Source organism: Haemaphysalis longicornis, unplaced genomic scaffold, assembly GCF_048455015.1.
Source record: "Haemaphysalis longicornis isolate Haplotype H1 unplaced genomic scaffold, Haemaphysalis longicornis Haplotype H1 scaffold_5, whole genome shotgun sequence".
Classification (NCBI taxonomy): domain Eukaryota; kingdom Metazoa; phylum Arthropoda; class Arachnida; order Ixodida; family Ixodidae; genus Haemaphysalis; species Haemaphysalis longicornis.
The window spans coordinates 59,426,903-59,441,379 of record NW_027526385.1 but is presented as its reverse complement, the minus strand read 5'-3'; the positions used below and the strand labels follow the sequence as shown (position 1 = coordinate 59,441,379).

The following is a 14,477-nucleotide window of genomic DNA, read 5'->3' as shown; positions in this document are numbered from 1 at the left end:
CTAGACGACGAGAAACATTTCATACCAGCTCCCATCAGCATTTGCAGTTGTTTACAACAGCTTCACTGGACACCCACTTTCTCAGGGCGGAATGGCGACCATTTTTACAGCGAAGCGGTATATATCTGAACCCCCACCCCGCTATTTTCATTCCGGTGATACTCATTTACTCGGCGCTGCTCCCGGGCTCTTACTCACAACTGCTGGCTACTCTTTCACAACTATTTTTCCCCTCGCCTCCACCGATCGCTCGTTTACAAGTGTCGAGGTAAGATGATAAGCCGTCATCAGATTATCGCAAAGAATAAACAGAAGCGTGGATGGGCATAAAAGCGACCGAAATCTCTCGCCTTGTTCTGAGCACGTGGCTGCCGCTGTTTCCGCTGAAATGCTATCTTGCACAGTAGATTCGAACACCCCCAACCCCAGTTGAAGAGCAACTTGCCCAGGTTGTATGGCAGCATGAGCCCAAAATGCTTCTTCTGCTTGTAAGGCCATCTGTGTCGGCGTCTTTCACTCCTCAGTATGCGCCATCACCAGTTGGCGGTTTATGCATGAACGCTTTGCGGGTGGAAGGAGCGGGGCGTGCACGCGCAGCAAGGATTCATGCCGCTACTGTAGTCCTGGTGGCCGATTTAAACGTGGACGTCTCACGGCTAAATGCCAACTGTCAGCTCTTCGCCTTAATCGAGTGTTTCGGGTCTGGATTGGTGTGTTACACAGACGGTAGCATGCCTACGGAGGAGAAGGGGAACCGATATCCACATTCTTGTACGCCAGAATAGAGTTAAGGGGTTCCAGGTTTTAAAGCGTTATAGGACGGACGGATGTCGTTCGCTTGGAGGAAGAACAGCTGCAAGTGAAGAAGCTTCGACCCTAAGAGAAGCACGAGGAAGCAAGCAAACAAACAAAAAAAAAGAACGGAAGTTGCTCCCGCCACTATTACCACATCAAGCTCGACATGGTCGAGTCGGCCGAGGACACGATGGAGAGATGACCTGCGAGATTTCGGCGGGAAAGCATGGACTCAACTAGCACTCGATAGGCGTGGTTAGAGATCTTCGGGAGAGGCTCTCGTCCTGCAGTGGATACAACCAGTGTGATGATGATGATGATGAGGAGAAGGAGGATGAAAGAAAAAATCCCGGAAGGACCCGGCAGTTCTCGCCTAAGACGGCCAGCGCACTCGTTAGGCTAATCACGCATACAGCATATAGATCCGGCTGAAGCCTCGCCGGATGAGCAAGAGCTTGCGCGCTTGGACCGCCTGTTTGAGCCAATATCACTTCTTCTTATTAAGGTCTTTGAGAGGGATACTTTGGACCGCGTCTGTCGCTTCTAAGCACGCTCACAGGAGCGGTTGGTGGTGTATGCGTGCACCGGTTGGTGGTGGGGAATAGTGGGAAGGGAAAGGATCGTGTGCTCGCGCACGCATAGGTTTCATGCTCGTACTGATTGATGACATCTCCTTTGTGCTGGAGAGAGTTTTAAACGCCGACGTCAAGCGGCCCAATGGTTCCTTGCCCGCGTGGTTAGATGCACACCGGAGTGGGTTGGTGTGTTACACAAAGACTCAGATGCTTACGACAGGGGAGGGACGCAGGCAACTCCATGTTTGTCCGCAGGAGCAAGGCTTGGGTGGTCTTATTCTTCAGTCAGCTAATTGGCTAGTAATAATGCTTCATCGCAAATTAAAAACAAACGTGTTTTGTTTCGTGGACTCCGAGGACTGTATCCAGCTCCGCAGGTCATACTACTTCACAAACTGAAAGTACACTAATTTTAGTGTAGAGTCGACTGCATGCCAGATTAGGAAATTTTTCCGATTTTATTAACCAGATGGTGCTTTAAGAAGGATATTTGAGCATTCTTGGTCGTTTTTATTACGCGTTAAGCTATATTTGGTAACTGTGGTTTTCATTACTTTTTTTTCAGTTGAAATATTTTCATGTTGCAAGAACGCCTGTTTTGCAGTATGGAAACTAGGTTATCAGAAAAAAAAATTTGTCGAACATAAGTCTGCTTGCGGGCGTTGAAGGCGCAATCTTGGTGATACCAATTACCAACTTCTTCACTGTATGTCGTATTTGAGCCGCTTTCTTCGCTTATGTTTCTGCGCCTTTGGTATTGTTTGTGATCACTTTACCTTCTCACGGAAAGTATTTCAAATTTCTTTGTGATTGCTGTGTTTTAGTGAATTTTTTATGTGTTGGGATACACCAAACCCATGTGGTATCCGCATTCTAATCATATTTTTAGGGGCGGAGCACCTTAGGTACTCGTGCTGTGGGCGTCGTATGCAGTCACGGTACTAAACAACCACGACCCTCGTACTCCAACAACTCACGCAAGAAAGTAACGCGTACTCATAGAACACAATGGTACACTGGCTTTCCAACGCCTCGCCCTTGAACACTTCGTGCTTCAAATATACCAGAATTTTACAGCAGAGCTGTATACCTCTACCCGCCAAACAGTTTCATCTCCATGTGCAAAAACGCCCAGGTGCCAAAGCTTAAGACGCAAACCGCTCAGCATCATAAACGCATTGCACAATTCATCAAAACTTCTAAACCGCATCATCCATGGAAACCGCATCATCAAAACCGCATCATACACTTATACGCGGCATGCCTCGGCCCTCCCCTGGTTTCACGACAGGAGCGACAGCGATAAGTGCATAATCACTTAAAGCACATTCAGTTAGCACATCAAATTTGAAAGTCATACAAACGCTTCAAAATACCCTTTGAAGCCCACACTTTTTTTACATTGCAGCTTGGTTGGACCAATTCAGTCACTACACATTTGTTGAATACATTTTACTATTAGTAATTTTGTGTTGCGTCGCAGAATGTGAAATCTTTACTGCATGGACCCTAATTCCAGCGAGATTGCTAATGGCACCGACGGTGTTTTTGTACTATACAAAGCTGAAATAAAACTTTTCGTCTTTAATAATGTTTGCCAGATAGGTTTGGTGTTCTTTAAAAGGCGCAAAATCTTCCGCATACGATTATTCTACACTTACAAGTTTCATCCACAGTGTCTCCTTCTGAAAACGCTTAAAGGAGCCATGAAGACAAAATACAAGTTGGATTTATTAAAAAGACGGCTTTGTCCCGATAACAATGATACCAATATCGTCGCGATCTTCGAACAAATAACGGAGATATTAAAGAAAACGTGTGAAGCAGTCGCGACCCCCTAGCCAATTTCCCGCAACTTTTCTATGACGTCACAAAACCTTGTTTGTGCGATTGGCGGCCTCCTAACTGACCTGTCGCGACGACACATGACTGGACGTCTGTAATGGGGCCTCTAGTTCCATTTGACCGCATCACTTGAATGCTAACGTGCAGTTAACGCACTGAAAATTATGTTTTATTGTTGGCCCGTATGACGTCATTCTTGCTCATAACACGTCACTGTGGCGAAAAATCTGAAAGTTTTTAAATACTTCTTGCTTTTTTTTCGTTAAAAAGCATCTTTTGTGGCTGTAATGGAGCTGAGTGAGATACTGAATCCTAGTTCTTTCAAATTAAACGAAGTTGTATTTTCTCTTCATGGCTCCTTTAAGCAAGCTCCTCCAATTGCGCTTCGCTATTGCTTCGCGATTTCCGGGGCCAGTTATTTGTGTGGGGAAGTGTACGGGGTGGAGATTCCTGTTTTATGCTTTTGGAATTCACCGTGTTAATGAGCAACTGCTGTTGCTGCGAGGAACATATTTAAATATAGGCCAACTGGGTTTTACGCTTTGGTGTTTATTATTTAAATAGAAAAAGTAACCCGAAGTACTAAGATTTAACAGCAGATCGCTGATACTGCTGATTGGATTCACTTGACCAGCTCAGACCAGCTAAGCTGTATTCATTGGCTAGCATATCTAAAGTCGAAATAGGCAAATCAACGTTTGTGCTTTACACGGACGACAGCTCAAACGAGTTGCCTCCGGTTTGGACACCAGCATCCCTGAGTTGGCGGCAAGGTGACGTTTTCAAGGATTTGGCTGGCCACTTCGTTGCTCGCTTCTTCTTGTTTGCGACAGCACGACGGTGTGGGGAGCCGCATCTAGACTCGGAGGGTCCAGGGTTGACGATAGCTTTAACTTTTCATCGTCTTCGCCCACTCTTTGGACCGAGTCACGATGAGACCATTCCTACAACAACCAGAAAAAGGAAACAGTCAGTTGAATTTTATAATTGGTTGCATCACCACAAAGCACTGGAAAGCAAGGCGGCGCGGTCTTTCGTCCAACCCTCAAACGAAAACACGTGCCGGTCTCTCGAAGTCATTTTCCCGTCGGGCACGCGTTTACAGTGAGAAACAGTGCAGAAACAAAACCACAACAAATCAAATAACGGACAAGCGCTGAGTTGTAACCGAATTTTATTCTATAGGACAGCTATACAGTGTTGTGTTTAATGAACAGGAAAAGGGAGGAGGTCGGCACGAATTTTCAATTTATTTTGGAACTAAAAAAAGAACAAGAAATGAAAAGGGGGCTTGAATGAGGCCGCATAAATAAGGTGCACTTAATTAAGGAGAAATGCTTCACTAAAACGCTTAGGCGACATGGTCCAGCATCTCCAAGACAAAAATACCAAGAGGTACATGCGCGGAGATAAGGCACTGAAATCATTTGGAGTAAAGCTGCCAACGGGTGCACGCTGGGAGATAAGCTTCTGGAAAGAATGAAATATTACGCACTATATAACGACTCCCGGTTCAGAATTTCTACCATTTTTACGGTTTCCAATGCTTCGGGCTCTAATATTCACCACGTATATGTTTGAGTTCACAAACATTTCATCGATCCCACTGTATCTATGTTAATGTTTAGAGGAAAATTTAAGGTACCAACCGAAAAAATGCCTCGCAGCGTCAATGTGACCTTCGTGGTCAGCCAAGGTCAAGCCAGCGCCTTAAACAGTTGCGCAGTGAACGCGTCTATCGATCGTTCGTAACAGGGGGCGGTAGCGGTTAGGTGGATAGAGGGGAAATACAAGGGTGCGTTTCATCAGAAAATGATACAAGGGGCACTGGCTGCAGGCATGTTGTCTGCGCGTGCATGCCTAAACCGGCAACTGCGCCGGGAAGCGCCTGTGTTTTCACTTACGATGGAACTGTGTGCGCGCACCCAGCGGTAGGAGCGCGAAAACGAAGCTTCCTCAACACAAACTTCGTTTAAAAGCATTCAGCCACGGCAAACATTTTAAAGCGAAAGCTCCACTACGCTACACAGCTCTAGGTCATCCATGTCATCATAATGACCTTCACCCAGCACACCACAAGCTGCACCTTCCTTATAGCTTCGCTTGCTCGGAGCTTCTCCACTGCGGTACCACGTGACTAGCGATGATAAAACGACAGCTTCACCTGCGCCTTATCGCACAGTGGCTGTGTGGCCGTCAGCGCATCCGGTTCAAGGAACGCGAACCACGTGACTAGGCGAGGGCTTAACGATTGATGTAGGCAAACTGTCCGTTGGCTGAGTCACGGCCGGGCTAGAGCGGCGGCGCGCGCTGTACGCCGCTCCTCTAGCCCGGCCGTGGCTGAGTATACAGGAATGAGTAGTGAAGAAACACGAAAGAGCTGCTTTGCCGGCTCTTGGTTTCCCAGTATCACCATCCATGGCGTGTCGGCTGGGCTGTCTCGCTGCGCAAGCCATCGTATGCAACGGAAGGCGGAAATCAATGATTCAGTATATATTGCAGAGGACAGACTGCGATTCAGCAAAGGCAAACTTCCTCGAAACACAGCGTGTTTATTGTTCGCTTTCGTTCGCCATAGCTCGGTTTAAAAAGACTTAACCTGAGCCATCTTATTTATCCCATTTCAATGAGCTCTAACCCGAATGCGCCTGAAGTGTAAAATTTTTTAGGGAACATTAAGATGCACATACCGGCGCATGCTCACTGCCAATTTCTTATTGACGTTGCGAAGGTTCTTTACTCATAATAATAAAAACTCAATGTTATATTTCGATTTCCTTTGTAATAGAAAAGTGAACTATATACTGTCACAAGGCTTTGTCATTCACCGGGTGATCTGAGAACAGTACTGTGCAACGAATAGTAGCTGAATGTGATTAGTCTGTCGTCAAAAAGCGGCGCGAACGGTATGGGGCCGACTTTGTACTGCAACTGTACTCTAGGATAATGCAACACAATTATTTTCGACAGGACGTTAGTATTTTACCGATGAGAAGAAGACGGGTGTTCTTGCTACAAGTAGCGTTTTATCACGAAAGGCATGTAGCGTAAGCAGGGGTTATTTAAAAAGTCGGCCTCCGTGAGACAAATTCTAAATATATATAAAAAACAATTATTTCCCACGATCAAGTGACCTATGAATTTCAACATTGGAAAAACAGAAACAGAAAGCTATAAAACCAGCAAAGTTTACCTTGCTTTCTATATCACTTGCAGTCAGGCGTACATCTGAAACAATAAAAAAACAGCTGGTGACTACAGTCGGGGCAAAAATTATCGCCCATAATTTGTGCAGTACATTGCACGGTGAATATAACAGGCTTACGTGCAGCTATATTAACACTTAGGGACCTTTTCTAAACCGGAAGTTCTTAAACAAGCATATTACAGTGCGCTGAATACGTTTGATGGAGCATTAAATGTGTTTTGTTTTACCGCACTCGGTTTGTAAAAGATTAGTTTTACAATTCCCTTATTGACCCTGTAACGTCCGGGTGTTCTGTAACGTTTAGTTTTCAATCCATGACTATTTTTCTTCATTATAATGGCATACAAAACGCCCTTACGTCGTCCAATAAACGTTTTGCTTATTATTGCGCAATATAGAATCCAGACTAATCCTTATCATCTGGCTCTTCAGACTGGCTTGAATCACACTTGATCACAGCGTGACATATTGCTAACAGGGCTAGACATTACAAATTGTAAGGCAATAAGAATTTTGAGTTGCATTTCTCACGACGTGGCAAGCGACTACACGCTTAAACAAAAGGTCTCCTAATCATGTCTTGTTACGCAGGCTGTTTCGTCATGCAAGCACTTTGGCATTTACATTTTTTACAAGTCTGCCTCGAACACCGATCTCACTACATTCTCAATAACGCAAATTGCACGTAAGGTTACTACTCAGAATCTTTTATTACCTCCCCCTCAACCTGTAGCTTTCACATAACTCAACACTAAACTCGCGTATGCGTCGTCCACCTGGGATACAGCTTATTATTCGAGTCGATACAAAATCTTTCCGCATCCTATATCTTGTCTGACTTGTTCGCAGATCCATCGTTACTTCGATGTAATCTATTGTTTACTTAACTGCCATTTCCCTTCCACACGAAATTTCCCCCTTTTCCTTTTCCATAAGATTTTTCATCGTAACTCCGCCTTTAGCAACATTTCTTAGTCACTTCAACTTCACTGCCTTTTCGACTTGCCTATTTTATGTAAAGGAACCCACCACCAACACAAATACATTTGATTGTTGTAGTGGTACTAATCCGAAGGTATCCAATTGTAACTTATTTGCGTCTGTTTCTTTGAACAGAAGGTTTACTTTTTTATATATTGTTGGTTTTCCGCCGGCAACTTGCTTATGCATCTTTTTATCGCTTGTATTTATTGTTTGCCTACACGTTGGAAGCCCACTCGGCTCTGCAGTTATTCTGTTCTGAGAGTATATAAACAAATAAAAATCAAGTGAGCAAGTAAGCATCACGAAGAGTTCTATACTCGCGGACAACATAAGTACAACGGAAGTTGCTCCTGAGCTTTACAACAGCAGGCGGCTGTTACTCCGCGCGGCGCAAATGGGCCTTAATTCGAGTATCTTGAACATGACACGAGTCGTTTGCGTCATTTATCGCGCCTAATCTGCCTTAAAATTCCGGGAGGGGCTGCAAAACGACAAGGTGTGAAAAAGAAGATGATGTTACACATTAAGCGGAACCTGTTTTCAAAACGCGCCCACGCGCTGAATTCGAGTCCGTGCTCAGGCATAGTGATTCATTACATGAGATATTGCCATTCTAAACTTGTACCCTAGAATAGGTAAGCGTCATCAGCAGGGTGAGCTCATGATACAGAACTATAAGCGAAAACTACCTTCTAGGACCAAAGGTGAGCATTGGTTACCTTGCCTAAGTTGTTCCAGGTGTTCTGGCCGCATCATCTTTTACGATAAATGTAAAAAGAGGCGTTTACAACTTTGTTTTCAATAACACGAGCGTAACCTCGCGCTCTTCAGATCATCAAACTGAGTGTTTTTCTTTTTATATGTATAACTTTGTTATAACTGTGTAGTTCATTCTCATTAAGCATGCACATTTGTACCAAATCAGTCACTGGATTCTCACTCACGTTAGTGGCCATGATTCCGCCTGTCATAACACAGAGCGGAGGTCTTTCAGCGGGACTCAAACGGTAACTAAAGGCTGAAAAGCTGTGTACACTATGAACTAATGACGTGAAAAATGTTACCTAGCACGCAGTAATTCTAAGTCTCAAAGAATGAACTAATAAAATGGCTTATGCCAACTTTGCCAGCGAAAGAAGTTGGCGGGTTAGTTTTTAAGTCATTCCCGAAAAAACTCTCTTAAATTTAAGGCAGACCGTACCACGTCCCATATTCCCCTGTCCCGTGTGTCGCTTCCAGTCTTTCCTTCCGAAGCGCTACAACTTTACTTCGGGCAACAAACGATAGCACCAAAACTTTATGCACACTTACGGAATATTGACACACACATATCCGTTGCGTAGTATTGCGTGCCATGACCTAATTCTCGCGGTTTTCCTAATACATCCAGTCGAGAGAAGGATTTGCGTGATATGTTCCAGGCCGTACAGTCGAAAACACCTTCATCGTCTTTGTCGACGTCGTACACGGCGACTGGAAATGGAAGGCCAAGGTATTGCGCCGCCGCGCAAACCTAGCAAAACGAGAGGCAAAAAAAAAATGGCCCATATCCAGGCTGTGAAGGTGGTTGCATAGCAAAGCGGTAAACGGCACCACAACAACTGGCCATGCGAGGGAACTTAAATTCACGCACGTGGCTCTACAAGGCGTGAAAACAGAGATTCTGCCAGCCGTTACCTGGGATTCGCGCCAAAAAGCAGCCTCCCCCTGCTTACCGGCTGAATGAACACAACCGAACTGATATTCAGCATTTAGAAAACGGAGACAATTTCTGGCAAGCAGTGCACAAAAGGTATCATTTCTCTAGCGGCCCGATGTCTGCATGTGGTCTCTACGTTTTTTTCGCGTCCATGTCTGGCAAGCAGTGCACAAAATGTATCTTTTCTCTAGCGGCCAGATGTCTGCATGTGGTCTCTAGATTTTCTCCCCCCCCCCCCCCCCCTTCTAAGCAACCCTTAAGGATCTTTGCTGCCCGACCACGTAATTCCGTCGGGTCCGGGTTACCCAGGAGGTGCTATCGAACAAGTTAATCAAGCCGTGGAAAGGAAACGCGCAATGGACGCAAAGCTGCGCCAAAAGACGCCCAAAACAACCGCCGCTATAAAGCAGACGACACAGCCATACGACCGACGAGGGCGCCTGCTAGTGGGCACTTCCGTGCAGGAAATGCTGGGTAAATTCACCGCTCCATCTCCTTTCTACAGTGTGCTCCATGAGTGAAACCCGCAGCGCCTCCCCGCGCCCCTCTCCCCCCCCCCCCCCCCCCCTCCACCGCTGCCCCCGTCCCATTGGGAGCCTATTCTCCCGCACGCCGCGAAAAAACCGTTGGCTGGTACAGGTAGAAAGCTTTGGTTTAAAAGATATCAAAGCTCATTTCATAAGAGAAATAAGGTACGCTTTATCTTAGCCAACGGTCACGCAACGAACCCAAAGTTTAGCGGAATGCCATGATGGGACGTACATCATCATCAGCGAGTCTATCACAATTCGAACGTGTTTTTCGGCGATATACGGTATCGTGTTTTGTGGGCAGAAAATTTCTATTGTTTTCGTGTGTACGGTGATTGATGAGGTTTATGGAAACCCATCGTGTAAGCTGGCTTTCTTGCCGTGCGTCTTTTCTTAACTACATCGCGATCAGTGAGGCATATGAAGTTTCGTTTATTTGCGGGGCGCAAACGGCGCCATCAGAAAGACCTCAGCGCTGTAACTCGAGTGACCTAGGTTCGATCCCGTCGAGGGAACGAGTTTTTAGGGGCGAAGCTCCTAAAGCCATGGGTCTGTCCATCCATTGCGTCTCGTGGTACGTGACCGCCGCATGCTTTCGGAGATGTCGCAAAGTGGGCCGCGTTGCACGCGCAAGAACCGGCTGCAACCGGCAGCGCAAACTCGGCACCGGGAGCGCGAGCTTGTCTGTGTTCGCCAACGGAGGCGCGAGCGCACGTGCACTGCGAGGGGGAGATCACGCAAGAGATCACGCCACGAACGCAGGCAGTCGTTCTCGGAGATCGAACGAGACGCAAGGACCTTTGCTCGTTTCCTCTCGTCTTGTTCGGGCACAAGTTCGCCCTAAATAAAAGTTCTTTCTTTACCGTTGTGTCCCATCCTACGTGACAAATTGTGGTAGAGATGCGGGGTAGTACTCGATGGCGCGGGGTCTTTCACCAGGTCTGGGCCTGGGAGCATTGACTCCGAAAATAAAAGTTGATTTGTACAATGTACGCACAGTCTTACGTCTTTCTTAATGATGTAATGATGACGGGAGAGTTATGATGACGGGAGAGTTACGGTTACCGATGATCTCCCCCTCTCGAGCTTCGCCCCACTTATCATCATTCCTTCTGTGGATATGGCGTGATTTTTTTTCTGAAGGCGCTTGCTTTTTTTGAACATCATCATGTGTGTGATGTGCCTGTGTGGAAACCCATTTTGTCAATCCAGCTTTCTTCCAGCGCCTTTTGGTGCCACTCTATGGCCGCATGTGAACCGGAGGAAGCTTCGCTTTAAAATTCTCCGCGATCTAGTTGATTCACTGCAAATGTCGTCGAAAGACGCAATCTTCTGCCGCCGCTGCCACGTCTCTCCCTCTCTTCTCCCCCATCCACCTCTCGCGGTGTCTCCCTCCCGTCTCTCTCCTCGTATTATAAACGGGATCGGGATTTCGTGAAGTCAATTCGATATTTACACGTTCCCACTGCTGGCACGGCATCTGTTCGAACCTTTTGTTACTTTTGGTCTTGATGTTCGAGCCATGAGCTGGGAAAGAATGCCACATATTTTTGTATTTTGTGGTTAAAATATGGCTTTTGACGCGTTTTGTGGGGTTTCCTAGCGCAGCCATTTCGCCCCCGTGTGTTTTTATTATAAGAATACTTTGCCAGTGTGAGTCTATTTGTCTGTCTGCCTTCATACAGTTGCCAACATGCACACATATTTTTCGATAATCAAAGTATGGTAAATATATGCACCAGATCGTGTTGTCACCGATTGTTACGGCGGTTACTTTTCTGTTTTCCGAGCAATTGATTGGTTCAAGGTAACAAAGTTTTGCCACAAGACACACGCACGGCTGATATGCGTTCGTACAGCCACATGTCATTGTAAGTACATGAATATATCCGTCAGGTTGATCATATGCTCAAATGTGACGTACCATGTCTTCAGATATAATATTTGTTCAAAGGTGAAATGCCAGAGTAGTTCAAGCCCGCGTTTTGGGCAAGTATACTATGACCGCCTATCGTTGAATACGCGATCCTCTTTTACCCTGGTTCATCTCCGTTGTGCCTCCCTCACTTAACGCTACAGGCATTTTGTTGCAATCACCGTCTGCATTGATGCAAGCAGTGCAACATTTGTTCATTTTTTTACTAACTGTTAGCTCCAGTAGCACTGAGCAAGCTTTTCACCACACTACTACATTACACTAACCTAAACCTGTTTAGGTTTAAGCAATTTAGCATCCTTTACTAAAGAAGGTTGAGATAAGCGGGGAGGCTAAAAGCGCGTGCAACCTGCGCTAAAAGTGCGTCCAAACCATCGTCAAACTTTCAAGGACGAATATCGTAAGCGAAAATAGAACCCATGCAACCATTTTTTCCGCACTAAGTAAACGCATCTACGAACGATCTTTTCTTTCACCGGCCGTGGTGGTTCAGTGGCTAAGGCGTTGTGCTGCTGAGAACGAGGACGGGAGTTCGATTCCCGGCCGGGGCTGCCGCTTTTTTGGTAGACGCAAAAACAAAATGTCCGTGTGAACGAGACTTTATCGCACCGAAAGATCCCCAATGTGGTCAAGATTATTCCACAGACCTCCACTACGACGCGCCTAATCGCCTGCGTTGCGTTGGCGCGTTAAACCCCACAATCAAATCAAAATGCAAATTTTTCTCCGATACGTGGTTTACGAGACAATGGTTTACAATTGTACACCTTAACTGTTAAAGGGACCCCGAAAAGCTTTGTGAAGGTGGCAATCAAATGCATTCAGGTGGTAGAACACATAACGGGGGATTTTTTAGCCAAGTGTGAGCCCCATACGTTGTACAGATAATTTGTAAACAATTTTTGAAGATCGCCTTTCTCAGCCGATGAGCGCGACGCCGCAGCGAGCCGACCGCGGCTGACGCAACGGCGACCGCGGGTGACGCAACGGCGAAGGCGCCCCCTGATTCGCCCAATCGCCGGCAAGGTCGGCCGCCGGCGGCGTCACTGCCATTGGCTTCCGGCTGCTCTTCCTCCTTCCTGCGCGATCCCGAGGCAAAGGCGGCAAAGGCGGGTCCGCAGTGATCGACGCGAGCCTAGGCGCAGGAATGTAGCTAGCTGCTTTGAAGGAGGCAGAGAGGGAGGAGGAGTCGATCGGCAAGTGGGGAGAGGTGCATTTAATTGCTTCTGGCGCAGCTAATACTGAATGTAGATCAATAATTCCAACGGCATTGCATCGCTATATTGGTGCTACGTGACAATACAGGCATTTTGTAACTTTTACAGAAGGCTTTTCTGGGTCCCTTTAATGCGTGCATTTGGTTCTTATCTAGAACCGTTCCTTCCTCGCAATTTTCGTGTAAACATTTCCACACAATGAAAGCCCGATTTCATGCTCGTGTTGTGTGTCGAGAGATGTCATCAGACCTTTTTTTATACCAGTATAACTGGTGCATGCGGAAACGCATTAGTTTTTTGACAGGACGCCATTTCTACCGCAAAAAAGCTCTCGCTTGAATCCTAATATATCTTGTTGCCAAGGCACATGTACAACTGCTAAGCTCTGTCTGAGTACGCGTAACCGTATGTGTACCCGAGGGTGTGACGGAAACCTGTGTGGTCTTGATGAACCATGTTGCAGTAAAACGAGAGACACTGACCAGCAGAAACTGCAGCTGATAAGGTACGAAGGCTTCTGTAGCGAGCCCAAAGCGTCCCTTGTTTGTTGTTTTTAAAGTTTTAGGAGTTTCTTTGTTCGGTGTCTCTCGTTTTGTTGCAAGAAACCTATGTGTACACGGAGCGCCTATCGTCCCATTTCTTGTCGCAATTTGGGTTTAAAACAGTTTTCTGACGTCGTATCTGACATCTCTTTTGAGGTAAATTCGTAAATTGCACCACACGTAAAATTTCCACACATAGGAAAGAGAATACCTTACGAATGAGAACGCCCTCAGTTTCGAAGGTGATGATCTGAGGAAAGCGGCCGGTTTTAAATGCGAAAGTGGCTTCCACACCAGGCAGGTACCGGAAGGTCGCCGCCCCGAATACTCCGCAGTACTGCGTAAGAAGGCCATGTTGGGCTGTTCATAATCGCCAACTTTTGGGGAGAAAAGTATCTCATTCATGAATAGAAGCATCAACAACATGACCCCTGCCGTAGTCCACCCATAAAAGCACTAGGCAAGGACTGCGATTTGAGGGCTGTAATGAAACCTTCGTTTATTTATACATAACAAGGTGACGAGCTTGGACAATCACAACTGCAAACGCCAACGTTCAAAACAAAAGTTACGATGATAATACCACGAAGGTAAAACGCAATGTTCAGGAACCACTTTGCACATTTACGACGTAACCTGCCCGTTTTTGTATTGCATCAACGATTTTCCAAATGGTAGTGGTGGCGCTTAACATCGGATCACCTGGGCGATGTCAACACCCAAGATTTTTCTAAGCTAACTGCAGGATAACAGTAGCCTCCTTGAATGCGAGCACGATCCCACAGTCTCTTCTACTTGTGTTTCTAGCGTGCGTGGTTGTGCTGTTGCAATGCCACCCTCTAGCATCCGGTGCAGTGCAAGCGGTTAACACCAGAGGTTAAAATTGCAGCAAAGTTGCCCTGCACTGCCCTACGCAATACTTGCAGTTGCCTATACGAAACGCTAAGAGGATCTAAAAGTTGCGCAGTAGTCCCTGTGGTCTCTCTACCTCACAATATGCATAACCCTAGCATTGCACAAGGCAGGCATTCATGCACACTGCGAGGAACCACCGTGGGTTCGAGCTAGTTGAGCACGCTCACGATACTGAAACGCCGTCGCGCCAACTTAACACCGCCTCTGTTGGGCAGGTGGAGAAGGGGGCGA

At 46.4% G+C, this 14,477-nt stretch overlaps 1 protein-coding gene across 1 annotated transcript in view; it reads right to left on the bottom strand.

The window, feature by feature from the left end:
• Nucleotides 1–6,407: 6,407 nt before the first annotated feature.
• LOC144139248 (uncharacterized) overlaps nt 6,408–14,477 on the bottom strand; it is a 47,566-nt gene continuing 39,496 nt past the window's right edge. The window contains exons 7-8 of the mRNA XM_077671660.1: nt 13,543–13,668; nt 6,408–6,443 (exon numbers count right to left, since the gene is read on the bottom strand). Of these exons, the coding sequence (XP_077527786.1) occupies nt 6,432–6,443; nt 13,543–13,668 (138 nt within the window). The 3' untranslated portion in view covers nt 6,408–6,431. The remainder of the gene's footprint in view (nt 6,444–13,542; nt 13,669–14,477) is intronic.